At 31.3% G+C, this 15,133-nt stretch overlaps 2 protein-coding genes across 5 annotated transcripts in view; one reads left to right on the top strand and one right to left on the bottom strand.

The window, feature by feature from the left end:
- Window positions 1–3,504: 3,504 nt before the first annotated feature.
- Window positions 3,505–11,970, bottom strand: LOC127734440 (kxDL motif-containing protein 1-like). Its single transcript, XM_052244304.1, has 4 exons — window positions 11,832–11,970; window positions 9,250–9,402; window positions 8,824–8,870; window positions 3,505–5,910 (listed from the first exon to the last, which is right to left on the bottom strand). The coding sequence occupies exons 1-4, from the start codon at window positions 11,939–11,941 to the stop codon at window positions 5,546–5,548; spliced, it is 675 nt and encodes a 224-aa protein (XP_052100264.1). The 5' UTR covers window positions 11,942–11,970; the 3' UTR covers window positions 3,505–5,545.
- A 227-nt stretch (window positions 11,971–12,197) lies between these two features.
- LOC127734436 (probable ATP-dependent RNA helicase DHX34) overlaps window positions 12,198–15,133 on the top strand; it is a 36,153-nt gene continuing 33,217 nt past the window's right edge. For 2 of the 4 annotated variants that reach the window (XM_052244289.1, XM_052244288.1), the window contains exon 1: window positions 12,227–12,282. In XM_052244289.1, the coding sequence (XP_052100249.1) occupies window positions 12,279–12,282 (4 nt within the window). In that variant the 5' untranslated portion in view covers window positions 12,227–12,278. Of the gene's footprint in view, window positions 12,300–15,133 lie in introns of all 4 variants that reach the window. The other 2 variants (XM_052244291.1, XM_052244292.1) reach the window with 2 other exon arrangements.

Below are 15,133 nucleotides of genomic sequence, written 5' to 3'. Positions count from 1 at the left end.
TAGCTTTAACCTTGATCACTGATCTACGAAATAAGGTCAAGGTCATGTGAACCCTGCTTGCAGAATGGTATACTTTGCAATTACTTTATATACCAAAATTAGTTATCCTATTACTACTTATAACGGATAAAACTAGAAGCTCTCAAGAACCTGTGTCTATCACCTGGACCTACAATATATGTGTTTTTTCATATTATGGCCGCACAGAATGAAAGACTATAATAAAATTCATGACTAAGATCTACTTGTTGTTGATCTTGTATTCCTGATAATTTTAATGTTTTTAGTTTTTCTTAAATTTAATCTACAATAGTTTCTGTCCAAAATAAAAAAAATAAAATGCTCTGCTGGGCGCAGCTTGATACGACCACAGAGGTCGAACACCCTGAACAGATGGGGCAAGTATGGACACAACATTCAAGCTTGATACAGCACTGAATTTGGATTGTGATTAAATATTTGACACAGCATAGGTTTCTGACAAAGAATGAATGTGGTCTAAGAACTTAAAAAAATTTAATTTACCTATTCAAACCATATCATTATTATTTGCTTTTATATACAAATCAGAAATAACCAATTTAAAATTGAAAATTTTAAAGAATAAAAAGGGAAAAAAGGAAAAAAAAATCCCTCCCCCAAATTTTTTGAACCCCCTTATGATTCATCACCCCCAAACTCAATCCCAACCTTCCCTTTGTGGTATGGTACCTTGCAGTACAATTTCAGAGAGATCCATTCACTTGAACACAAGTTATTGTCTGGAAACTAGAAGATGCTTGTTTTTTGGCCCCAAATTCCTAAACGTTTAAGGCAATTACCCCCAAACTCAAAACAGCTTTCCCTTTGTGATATGGAACCTTGAAGTACAATTTCATAAAGATCCATACACTTACACACAAGTTATTGTCCTGAAACTAGAAAAATGCTTGTTTTTTGCCCCTTTTTGGCCACAGGAGTAATTCCTAAAATTTTGAGGCAATTACCCCCAAAATCAATCCCAGCCTTCCCTTTGTGGTATGGTAGGTTGCAGTACAATTTCAGACAGATCCATACACTTGAACACAAGTTATTGTCTGGAAACTAGAAGAATGCTTATTTTTGGCCCCTTTTTGGCCCCTTATTCCTAAACGTTTTGGGCAATTACACCCAAACTCAATTCCAGCTTTCCCTTTGTGATATGGAACCTTGTAGTACAATTTCAGAAAGATCCATACACTTACACACAAGTTATTATCATGAAACTAGAAAAATCCTTGTTGTTTTTTGCCCCTTTTTTGGCCCCTTATTCCTAAACGTTTTGGGCAATTACCCCCAAAATCAATCCCAGCATTCCCTTGGTGATATGGAAACTTGTGGTATAATGTCAGAGAGATCCATACACTAACTCACAAGTTATTGTCTGGAAGTTACAAAAATGCTTATTTTTGGCCCCTAATTCCTTAACTGTTGGTACCATAACCCCCAAAATCAATCCCAACCTTCCTTTTGTGGTATTGAACCTTATGGTAAAATTTCATAGAGATCCATTCACTTAAACTAAAGTTAGAGTGCAAAAACCAATGTGTCTTCGGACGACAACGACGCCAACGTCATACCAATATACAACCGCAAAATTTTTTTGCAGTCGTATAAAAATTGGAAAAATAAATCATTCAAGGGCAATAACTTTTAACAGAATTGGACTCAAATTTTCAACTTCTTTTTTTTTGTGTTTACAGTTTTTATTTATCTTCTATGGTTATAGCCCAACACATTAAAATAAATTGCTTCGCCGAGCGCAGCTGGATACGACCGCAGAGGTCCAACCCTGAACAGTTGGGGCAAAAATGGACACAATATTCGCGCTTGATACAGGTCTGAATTTGGATTATAATTAAATATATGACACATAATAGGTTTCTGACACAGAATAACTGTAGTCAAAGAACTTAGAATTGGTTATATGATTTGAATTTATATTCAATTTTTTGCTTTTGTGCAATACACTATGCTGTTGCCAATTGACCCCTCCCCCCCCCCCCCCAAAAAAAAAAAATTTTACCCCCCCTTTTTTTTTGCTTTGTGCAATACACTTTGCTGTTGCAAATTGACCCCCCTCCCAATGCCCCCCCCCCCTTTTTTTTGGCAAAAAAATTTTTTTTTTTTAATTTCTGAAATCTGAAATGACATGGCTAAAAGTAATATTCCTTAATCAGCATTTTTAAATAGTAACTTCTAAAAATAAATTGACAGCTAATCACCTCAAGAAAATACAACATTTCTTTATACAATGTACATAATTTAAAAGCAGTGTAAGGGAGGTAATCCAAACATAACATTGTACTTTTTTTTAATTGTCCATTAACCAGGAAACCCTTGTTTTTCCCCCTTTTTTGCCCCTAATTCCTAAACGGTTTGAGCCATTACCCCCAAAGCCAATCCTAACGATCCCTTTGTGGTATAGAAACTTGTGGTCTAACTTCAGAGAGATCCATACACCGTTCCACAAGTTATTGTCTGGAAACTAGAAAAATGCTTATTTAGGCCCCTTTTTGGCCCCTAATTCCTAAACTGTTAGGAATATAACCCCCGAAATCAATCCCAACCTTCCTTTTGTGGTTATAAACCTTGTGTTTTAATTTCATAGATTTCTATTTACATTTACTAAAGTTTTTGTCCGGAAACCAAATGTCTTCGGACGACGACGACGTGAAACCAATATACGACTGCAAAATTTTTTGCGGTCGTATAAAAAGGGTTAAAATTGTCATTTCAGGGCAATAAGAAGTCAAGACAATTTCGGCAATGTGGACTTATTTTTAGATCTTGTCTTGCTTGTCACTATGTGCTGTTTAAAGCTTTTCTTTATATTTTATAGTTTTTGCAAAAAATGCAAAAATGGGAAATAAACAGCTGAGCCAAGAGTGCATGATAGGCCCTTTTTGTGCCTATTGAAATAATTGCAAAAATAGAATTAGTTATTTAGAAAGCATTTAGTCAGAAGCAAATAAAATGGCTCTGTAGAAAAACATGCATGAGGAAACCCTTAATTGCCTTTTATTCATCTAATGTTCAAAGCCCAATAACTCTGGAATGACATTTCTGAATTTTTTTTAAATCGAACAGTGTGTTATATTCAACAATTCCACCGAAATGTAAAGTTTCCATTAAATCAATCAAAGCAAACTCACGATATGGTACAACATGTGAAGAATTCATGTAAATCTGACAATTGCAGTCCAATAACTCTAAAATAACAAACTACTAAATTAATCGAAAGAGCATTCATTTGAATTATGAAATCATACCAAGAGCTATCTCAGAAGCAGTCGTCGTATTATCATTCAACATCTGCTGCAGGTGAGTCGATAGAGTTAGAAACGCAATTTCAAGGATATTTTACTTGCCAAATAAATGTAATTGTTACTAAATAACTCTATTGCCTATCCATGACAGGTTAATTTGAAATGCAATAAGCTCCAAAAAAAATTATTCAATACAATATAAAATACTAAGATGAAATAATGTCAGATTTTTTATTGCACATTTCCAATAGCATGGCATTTAAATTACAAAACAATATAAAAAAAGCATACATATTAAGTATTTGCTTCATATATCAAAATGGTACCTTGCCTTGTATAGCTTCAAACCCGTTTTACTTCATTATGTAAGTTTTCGACTGAATGCATTCAGTCCAAAAATAAATCTCAGTCATCCAGAAATTTTATAATTTGGAATTTTATTTCTGTAATAATCTGATTTAAACGCACAATTAAAAAGCAGAAAATGAAAATGCCTACTCACAAATTTAATAAATAATGTGAAGCAACTTAGAATACCACATGCTGCATGCATTTTTTTTATAAAGAAAAATACATTCATCTTTCAAAAAATACACTCCAATAAGCCTTTCAGTTATTTTATCTGGCCATACTTGGGGACTTTAACATGGTGTCAGCTAACCTAAAGAAAGTCAGTTATTTTTATTTCCAATGGTGACATATTCATTAAACAAATGATTACTGGTATTTATTTCAATATCCTATGGTTTGCTAGATATCAAAATTTGTTTAGTATGGGTTTATGATCTCAGTCATTGTTGAGCTTTCTTTTTTTATCTTGTCTGGTCTAATATTTTCAATCTTTATATCTTTTAGCTACTGTGGTCTTTCATCAAACATCTCTATTTCATCAAAATATGGACTTTTAATCTAAAAATTGTATGTTTTGTAACAAAGCATAGATTATTGATTTCACCAACCTGGGTATGGTTTACTAGAACAATCAGGCCATTCTAGAAAGCAACACAGTGATATTGATTTCACCAACATGGGCATGGTTTACTAGAACAATCAGGCCATTCTAGAAAGCAACACAGTGTTGATTTCACCAACATGGGCATGGTTTACTAGAACAATCAGGCCATTCTAGAAAGCAACACAGTGATATTGATTTCACCAACATGGGCATGGTTTACTAGAACAATCAGGCCATTCTAGAAAGCAACACAGTGATATTGATTTCACCAACATGGGCATGGTTTACTAGAACAATCAGGCCATTCTAGAAAGCAACACAGTGATATTGATTTGAAAATATCTAAATAAGACCATCATTCATTTAATAAGGTCATGAGGTTCTGACTTTAATCGGAATTTCATCTTAAATAGTATTTTTGGTCTTCTTGGGGATTCAATTGAACCCCCAAAACCCACCTGGCTACTGGTGTGATGCATAATTGTTTTTTGCATTTATATTTTTCTTCTTTTCTTTGTTTTTCGCTGAGAATCATTCTTTGATATAGTAAGTTCTACGTATACTACAGACTGTTAAAGAAGATTTTTCATGAGAAAGAGAATGGAAACAGAAAATCCTGCAATGTACATCAAATTATTTAACCTTTGAACTTTGAAGTCTTTGGTAAGAAAATTAAATCAATGGCTGAATATATTTTATAAAAATATATCTTACGATTAAAATTGTTTGTTAAGTATGACAATTTTTTTTTCCTTAATAACAATTTTTGTGAAAGGAGTAGCTGTTTTTTTTAAGTATCGTGTCATAATTTAAAGTTTTTATGACATTTTTTGTTATATTGATGATATTAAAATGTATGACAAAGTGTATTCATTGATGTCAACAAACCTACATTTCCTACTATGATGCTCACATTGGTTTTTCTAATAAAGATGTCAAAGTAATATAGGCAACAACCATTCATCATGTGTTGGGGGCATATTTTTTTCATAAATAAAATGTTTGATTCTAAATTTCTTGAAAATAGAGTTTTCTTAAGGAACGAAGTGATTAAATATAAATGATTTGTCTGTTATGAAAATTTGTAAATATATTAAAAACTTTGATTTAAAAAAAAAAACAGTTCTTAATCCTCCATTACTGAAGAAATTTTGTCAACATAAAAAACCTGAATCCACCACAAAAGATGAATACTCATTGCCTTAGTGCTAATAATAAAGAAATGCATAATGATAGGCATATCAACTTCAATGTGCATACAATATTTTAAACTAATAAGATTAAAACAATCAAGAGAAATTATTCATCCATTATCTTCTGTTTGTTTTTGTATAGAACTTTTCACACTACTTCCATTATTGACCTCAATGTTTGTACAATTCATTTCAGAATTACATATATGTATTTGTTCAATTTGGTCTGTATTTGATATGTTGTTTATTATTTTTGTTTTTGCTTCACTGTCTGTTTTATCACAGTTAATGCCTCCATTTTGTTCAATCCTTTTTTTCCCATGATTCCCTAGCATGTCATTCATTCCATCTGCTGTTTCTGGAGAATCATGATCACTGGAATGTTTGTTATCATGTTTATTTTTGTCTTTGTTTTTACTTTTATTTTCTCCATCTTCTTCATCCTCACTCAACATATTGTAAACATCACTACAAACTAAAAAAAAACAAAAAAAACATTACTGTTACAAGCTTATTTTTAACACAGAATTGTTCTAGTTTCGTAGTATATTATTGCTTAATACATACATTTTATACGGATGAAAACTGAAAGTCATTTTTAGAGGAAATTCCAATATCTTCATTTTTTCCAATAATTCTTTAAAGGCAGAATAATCTTTTGTAAACAATTGGATAACTTGGTTACTTCTCACCCATGCTTGAATCATTCCATAGTTTGCACAAAAATGCATTTCAGTGTGGTTCATTTCATTTGCACGCAATCGCATAACCAATTACATTTGAGCTTAAAAATCATTATGTTCGCACAGCAATTTATGAAATTAGCACACATTCATTTTAAAGTAAAAATATATAGATTTAGATAATACACAGGTAAAATATACTTATTTATTTATTTGTTTATCCACTTAGTTGTTTTCCGGTCTTTGCAATTCTTATCATGCATTACCATGAAATATAAAGGATATTTCATTTCAAAGCCATGATAAAAGTGTTCTATCGATATGTAACCTTAATTCATCATACACTAAAGATTTTATTCCCCAATTTGTTTCTGACAATTGAAACTCTTAGATTGTGTGATGACGCAAAATGCCTTAACTTATTTACTCTAGTCAATAGATTACAATGACTATTACTACTTATTGCAATATTCAGAGGCAGATTTAGAGGGTTTTTCAGGGGGCCCGGGCCCCCCCTTTTGTGGAAAAAATTTGGTTGATTATATAGGGAATCACTGAAGCATGACTGGAGCGGGCCCCTTCTTAAGCAGTCAGTGGGCCCCCTCTTATGAAAATTTCTGGATCCGCCACTGATATTGAAGTAAGCAAATTTGATTATCCCCCCTTCATCATGTGGGACCAGTAATATATTCCTTTAAACATATCCTACAACTGTATTAAGTTTCAGTAATATTTGTCTAGCTGTTTAGGAGGAGTTGAGCTTAGGAGAGACAATTACCATATGTTGCTATATTGTATTAAGTAAATACCATTATCTCCCCTTTAACATGTGGAATCTGAATTATATATTCCTTTCTGTACATCCTAAAGTAGTGTTCTACAACTATGTTAAGTTTCATCAATATTGTTCAAGCCATTTAGTAGAGGTTTTACTAAGAAGAGACGTTTACTATGATTACCACTTATATATTGCAATATTGAAGCAAGTAAATTCAAATTATCTCCCCTTTAAAATGGTGAAAATTGTACTCAATTGTTTTCCCTTTCACCAGTTTTGTCCTTAATACTTACAAAGTTTAGATTTTTTGTTAAAGTTATTCATATCATTGACAAGATACTATTTAAATCAGTGGATTTTATTGTAATCTTTGTATATTATCAGCAATAAAACACAGGTCCCCAACATTGCCCCTAGGAAGTATTATTGACTTTAATTAACATTACAGATGATACTTTTGGGACTGTCAGTCCAACATTTATAAAACAGACCCACTGCTAAGTTATGTATGATACAAATTGCAAAGGGCATAAATACATCTGGAATAATAATCATGCAATAAGCAATTACTAGTACTCCTTTGTAAGCAGTAAGAAACCAACATAAATATTCATGAGCACTGCCAGTGGAAATTGTAATCTCAAATCATTACTGTGCAAAATATGTGTTACAATACAAATTGTAATTCAGAAGGATCCAAAATCCTACTAGGTACAATGTAGTATAAACTGGAATTCCAACATCTACTAGATGTAGTAGAAATTCAGATATTAGTATATCCAGATTTGTACTAAGAGGATTCAAGATTGTAGTAATTTCTAGTAGGATCAAGGATATTACTAAAACAATAGTTAGTAAGATCCAAGATTATACTAGATTTTTTAAAGTTATCCATTATTTTTACCGATGCACTTGTCTTGTAGAAAAACAAAATATGGTAAAAACATAGACTTTCATGAAATTCTTTTTATCTATAATAATATTTGCATATATTTTGTTTATTTGTATTTAGATAGGCAAACAATTTGACTTTACAACATAGTTCACGGAAACAGATTTTCAGTAAATTAACAAGATTGTCTTCTGAAAATTAATCTTGAGACATTATTGTAAATTTTTAAACACATTTTTGTTAAATTTTGTATTGAAAGGCATCATTAACATAAATGAATTAATTTTCATCTCATAGACAATACATGTATCTAAAAAACTTCCAATGAAATTTTGGTTTTAATTAAGAATTTCCTTATAGTTACTCACAATTTGCCACAATTGTAAATTTTAACCATATATAGGTATCTATAATTTGATCAAATTTTCTGAAATACATGTACACTAATGAGTTCTTAAAATTTTAAAGTGCCTCATATGAACTTATGATACTGTTTGTAATGATGGAAGGACTAAGAAAAAGGCTCTGCTGTGAAATAAATTTATAGAAAATTGGCTCTACCTCTTTTCTATTTAGTTCAGATAAGTTTGATTATATTAATTCATTTCATTATAAAAAAACTAAATATTTCTTTTATTATTTCTTTTTAGTAAAGTAATCATCTGGTTCAATCCAGGATCCTCCTGGTACAAATCTGGATATTCCAATTTCACCAGTAGATATTGGAATTCTGATTTGTTCTGAATTTTTTTTATATCCTGCAAATGGATTTTAGAAAAAAAGAGTCTGACATAAGTTGAACTGGAGTATTAAAATGATTAAGAGGACCCTGTCAACTTTCTATGAAAAAAAATACTGTCATATACCGTGGAAGATACATTAGTATAAATCAGAATTCCAATTTCTGACAATAGATATTGAAATTCTGATTTGTACTAGGAGGATTATAGATACTACTAAATTCCAGTTTGTGCTGTAACATAATACATGTGAATACATATATATTTAATGGTATCTATCTGTTATTTTCCTTACCTGAAAAGGCTTCTGGATACATTGAGCCTAATCTTTGCTTTAATTGCCTGTGAAAAGTAACAATATCAATTAATTAATCAGAATGTTCTGCAAGTCATAATCTACCAAAAATCCTTTCCTTATTAATGACATAATTTACTTCATTTTGGCATTTAGGACTTTGTACACTTTCCTTCCATTTTTTTATAATCTCAGAATATATGCACACATATAAAAATAAGTAAATGTTTACCATTTAAAATAAGGAGATGTGGTATGATTGCAAATGAGACAACTACCCACATAAGTCAAAATGAAATTATGGTAGCATCTCTAGGTCACTGTACAGCCTTCAACAATGAGCAAAACACATACCCTAAAGTAGGCTATAATAGGCCCTGAATTGACAAATTGAAACAATTCAAACGAAAAGACAACATTTCTTACCTTATTCTTCGAAATACACTGTCTAAATCTTTCTTCATTTCATATAAAACTTGTGTGTGCTTTTTGAATTCCTGACTTGTAGCCTCATACCGAGATAATGACAACAGGTTGAAATTGATCAACATTTCATTTGTTTTCTCATATCTTGATAACCTGTAAAAATATCAAGCAAATTAAACATCCTTATTGATTGATTGATTGTTGCTTAATGTCCAGTGGCAAATATTTCATGCAGGTTAAGGATGACATCATTATTGTATTGATACAATAATTATGATAACAGTTATTATTGTGTTTTTTTTTTAATAATAAGATTATTTAGAAAATTATGCCTAAATGTCCTGCATTATTGGTATATTGAACAAAGTGAAAGATTGATCCACAATTGCAGCTGCAAATTTTACATGAATATAAAGGATGATAGCATATACATGTACATCATGTACATGAAATATGAACTAAAACTCAAATAAATTTCATTAAAATCAATACGTTAAATAAAATGACATGTAGTGAACGTGTTCTTGTCAATTCATTGTGAAAAGAGGACATGCACCTGTCCTAAGTCAGGAGCCTGTTGTTCAGTGGTTGTTGTTTGTAGGTGTGGTTCATAAGTGTTTCTCATTTTTTATATAGATTAGACCGTTGGTTTTCCTGTTTGAATTGTTTTACACTAGTCATTTTGGGGCCCTTTATAGTTTGCTGTTCGTTGTGAACCAAGGCTCCGTGTTGAAGGCCGTACTTTGACCTATAATTGTTTACTTTTTACACATTGTGACTTGGATGGATAGTTGTTTCATTGGCACTCATACCACATCTTCTTATTTATATGGCCTACATGGAATGCCATTAAGAATAATGGCATATAGGCATGTTATACACCATAGGCTATTTCTCTAATTATGTCTTTCGCAGGGGAAGAATGTCAATTATGCACGCCCTTATGACATCATTTACCAGATAGAAGGCGTGCCTGTATCCTTGCACTTTTAAGTTTCAAGCATCTTCAGGATTGTCATTCTGCAGGATAGTCTAGAAATAATTTACATCCCATTCAACAGAAGAGAGGGTGACCAACTACATGTAGCTAGATTTTTATTGCTAGAAAATTTTGTGCAGAATAGCATCAAACTTTTTCACCCATTCGCTCAACATTTGTTGGAAGTGACAATGCCTACAATTTGGTGGTGATGGAAGTCACATGACAGATTCAACTAACTAAATAGCTACTATATCTTGGAACTGGCGTATTGAGAAACATCCTAGAGTTTGAAAGACCATTGATAATCTGTTTATCTCAATATTTTGTCTAGGACCTCATTGAGGTTTAGATTGACAATGGCACATGCGCCCTTAGTTTCTACCATTAATTTTCTATCTCAAGCGAGTAGCATGATATGAAAAATATGGAAGCAAGACAACTAGCCCCTCTGCCAAATCGCCTCACTTTTTCACCAACTCGCCCTACTTTCTAAAAAATCGCTCCACTCTATTTAACCAACTCGCCCCACTCATGAAAAAGGTTTAAATCCCGTTAAATTTACTCCTGCCAACTCGCCCCACTTATAAAAAGGGTAAAATCCTGATAATATATAATAAAGGTCTGCCAACTCGCCACACTTATGAAAACTTATCTACACAGAATAAAAATAATCACTTGTGATACTAATAAAAATCAAAAATTTAATATATGATTATGATCGAAATTAAATGATGCTTCATTTCTTAAAATAAAATTGCAGATACATTATTTATTATATATAATCTTAGTATTTATTGGAGAATAACTTTATTATTATCATAAACACCCACAATCCTTGACTTATCTAGTAAAACAGTGATTACATTTACCAGAAAACAAACATCATAAACAGTTACAATAGTCAATAACATCGTACGTTACAGAAATGCTGATACTTACTTCTTTTCTGCTTTATTTTAACCAAAAGAAAGAGTTAAAAAAACAAGATGCATTTTAAGGTTTTCATCAGTATTCTGATTTAATTCATAAGTGGGGAGAATTTGTTGGCCTTAATTCAGTACAGTTTAATTCTTTTATTCATTAGTGGGGCGAGTTGGCAGACTTTTATTCAATGGGATTAAATAAACTGGACCCCTGTTGTGTACACTTATAGCATCACTAACTGGTGCGGAGATTTAGATGTTATTCTTTTTTCATCAGTGGGGCTAGTTGGCAGACCTATATTCAATGCAATTTTACCCTTTTTCATAAAACTTCATGTACAAAAATACTATGCAGTATAGGTTCATGACATAACAAGTTTTACTGGGATAGAAGACCACAAAATAGAAAACAGCCAAAAGTTGTTATCGAGTATCATTTCACTAAAATTCAACACGAGTACTTTGTGTAAAGTAAAGGTATATATATATATTTATAGATACAGCATTTTTTTTAGAGACAAGTCACTGGCTCTTGTTTCTATCCATGGGAAGGTCGAATACCTTCCCATGGATAGAAACAGGCACCTTTGAGAAAAGAGCCTGTGAGGCAAGTGCATTTTACACCTTCATCTGTTCGTTTTAGAAATACTTTATGAGAGAAAACTTAAATATCGTACATGTCACGCTGAACCTGGACCATTGCTTCAATATCCGACCTATTCACTTGTTCTACAATAGACTGGGCAAATTTTGTTGAGGAGTTATCACTTTCATCCTCCTCTTCCATTATTTATTTTTGGTTGGCGATACTAAATGGTAATCAAATCGGTGAATCTATTTTCCGGATTGAAAATATTTCTTTCTTAGTTTTGTAACTAATATTATATGATCTTTTTTATGATAAACCTAAGTATAATATCATTATTTTATTTTCAATAATAAATGTGTATTCCATAAATAATACACGTGAATTAAAAGTGAAAATAAACCAACAGCTCTTTTTTAGTTATCGAATTTTTGACAGACATAATTTTGTGATTTAACATCTCTGTGGGGAGACAACTCTGTAAAAGACTAAATAATCTCTCAGGGTAAACATATGATATTTAACTAAAGAAGATTGTATGGGTAATATGAAATCAGAGGTGGAGAGGCATTACTCAAACTTAAAACTTAGCATCTCCATGGTTTTTATATAAGTAATAATACATAGGCTGTCCAACTAAATTTGCTATAAAGTTCAAAAAAGGATAAGAAAATGATGTTGGTAAAGGAGTAGGTCCAGTAAGACCCCTTTTTGGCCCCAAAATATATCAGTTTTACAAAATTGTTAAAATGTAAACTTTTAGCTATTTATTGGAAAGTAGAATACTTCTGCTACATAAATATGGGCAGTTTTTGAAAATACAATGCATATATATCGGATATTAGCATCATTAAGTCATGCTAAATTACTGAAATCTTCACAATTTTAGCATTTGAGTTAAATTTTAGACGGTTTCCGTCTTAAATGGAAGTGGCCGCATTTGTGTTCATTCTTAATATTTAAATGCAAGATGTATTTGATGATAATACATAACATATATAAAGGTTGAGAGTGAACACGGTTGCGGCCACTTTCATTTTTGACAAAAACCATCTGAAAAGTGACATATTATGGCATATTTGATAGATTTTTCATATTTAAGCTTAAATCTGAGCGTCTTTAATGATAAAATCAGTTAAAATCTGTCACATAAACTAATTATATCGACTGAAGTAGACACTTTAGTGTTTAAAAAGTGATCAAAATCTTTCATCAGATGAACCTGAAATTTGAGGCCAAAATCGGCCCTTACCGGACCTACTCCTTTAAATTATTATAATTTTGTAGTTAACTTTTGAATTTGTTAACTTTCCCATACATTTCCTATATCACAATGCTTAATCCTTATGCAATTATGTCACAGTAAGAACCATAAATTACATCATTATTAACGTTGTTTGATGCCAATTTGATGTGATGAAGTAGAAATTTGATTTTAAATTAAACCAATAACTTTTGGCATGGCGCTTCATTTGCAAATGCAGCAAAGTATAAAGGATACTTTTATGTGAAATATAACAGTTAATAATTCAAATAGCACAAACTTTGTTTATAATTTGTCTGAGTTGGCATAGTAGACAGTTCAACTTGAAGTTGACTAAAATAGATCGTCTTAGTTGACTTATTAGTCGATTAGAGTTGACTTGCTGCAAATTGATTCCATTGTCCCATATTCATCTCAATCCCTAAAGCTCTCTGGCCCAAAGTTTATCAAGTGATCTGACACCACAAATACACTATTAATTTTACTGAACATGAGTTTCCCCCAGAATCTTATCATTTTCTACAGTTTGTCTTCTACTTTAGGTATTACTTTATACATGTTCATGAATTAGGATGTGATGATATGAACAAGAGTAAACAAAAGTTATGCCTCAATTAAATTCAAAAAGCATCAAACTTATACAAAATCCTATTTGGGATTCTGTGTCAAGAGCAATTTTTCTGATCTGAGGGCAGCCAAATCAGAATATGACTCCAGACACTGGATCCAAAAAGGGATTTACTTATACATTGTTATATATTTAGGTCAATATTTGATACAGATTTAAAAAAAACAGACAAGTTTTCTATAGAAGGTTTACTGTAATACATGAATTGAAAACTATAAATAGATACAACATGCCAAGTTCTAAATTGCCCACAGTCTTTAAACATATTAAAAGCTGTGAATAATTCAAACAGAGACTATACAGCTATATTATTAGATCTGCCATAATCAACAAACTCCAAAAATGACCGCCTCCAAAAAAAAAAAAATGTAAAAAGAACCTGACAACATTTTAAGACTTAACTAAAAAAACAACAGCTCCAAGGTTCTTGACTTGGGACATTCAGATAAATATGGGACAAGTTTTAAATATTTTTTTGAGATCTTAATCCTCTCTCATTTAAACTTGATCTGTGGAATGACAAAAGATACATAGTTTCAAACATGGTAAAATGAAAAATTACATACATGACATATGTACTGGAAAAGCACTTATAATAATTTTAAGAAAGAAGCCTGAAAAGGAATGCTTTGAACATGTTGAACATTCATAGTTATTAGTGAACAATTTGATAACCTTAAAATTTATCCACAAACATAACAACATCACATAATTGCTAAAGTGAAATATGGCTTAATATATACATCGTTCAATCATGTCAATGCTACATATATACAAAAATGTGAAGTTGTATTGGCATTGCATCAAAGTCTTGTCATGAAGTGTTTTCAATTACAAAAAAAAGAAACTAGCTAATAAACTTATATCAAAAACCTTAAATCAGACTGCCTTTTTGAGAAATCACTTTTAATACAATGATATTGTGAAAGAAAGTCAAGTGCCTATTATATGCTATGATTGTGTAAATAAACATGATGGCCCCATTCATGCCTATGTATAAAAAAGTTTTACCTCATTCGTTTTTTGCTATATGGTATAAATCAAAAGAGATGAGGGAAAATATCAATAAGACAGCAACTGTTAAACATAATACAATTAGCATGACTAGAAAAAACACCTATAAGGCAACATGTGGTCAAATGTTCATACCATATGTCAAGTTATAAATTGTCCAAAGACTAGAGTTCTGAATAAAGGAGTACTAGTAAGTTCAAATGGCATCAATTGTAAAGGGTCTCTTATTTCTAGATAAAATTTCAAATAATGATCATTATCAATGTACATTTTTTGTAATTACAATCATTCACTGTTAAAACAATGATTAGACAGAAAACACATAGCTATTTTTTATAGATGTATAACATATAACATACATGTATTAGTGATGTGTTTATGACCTTTCATTCAATGAAAAAGGCAAATTTTTATTGGTTTCTAGGTCCATACAGAAACAAATATAGCATCAACAAAAAAGATATGTTAGCATTATGTTTTTATGACA

This window comes from Mytilus californianus, unplaced genomic scaffold (genome assembly GCF_021869535.1).
Source record: "Mytilus californianus isolate M0D057914Y unplaced genomic scaffold, xbMytCali1.0.p SCAF_3, whole genome shotgun sequence".
In the NCBI taxonomy this organism is placed as follows: Eukaryota; Metazoa; Mollusca; class Bivalvia; order Mytilida; family Mytilidae; genus Mytilus; species Mytilus californianus.
Note: the sequence above shows the minus strand (reverse complement) of the source record. Positions and strands in the feature narration are given on the sequence as shown.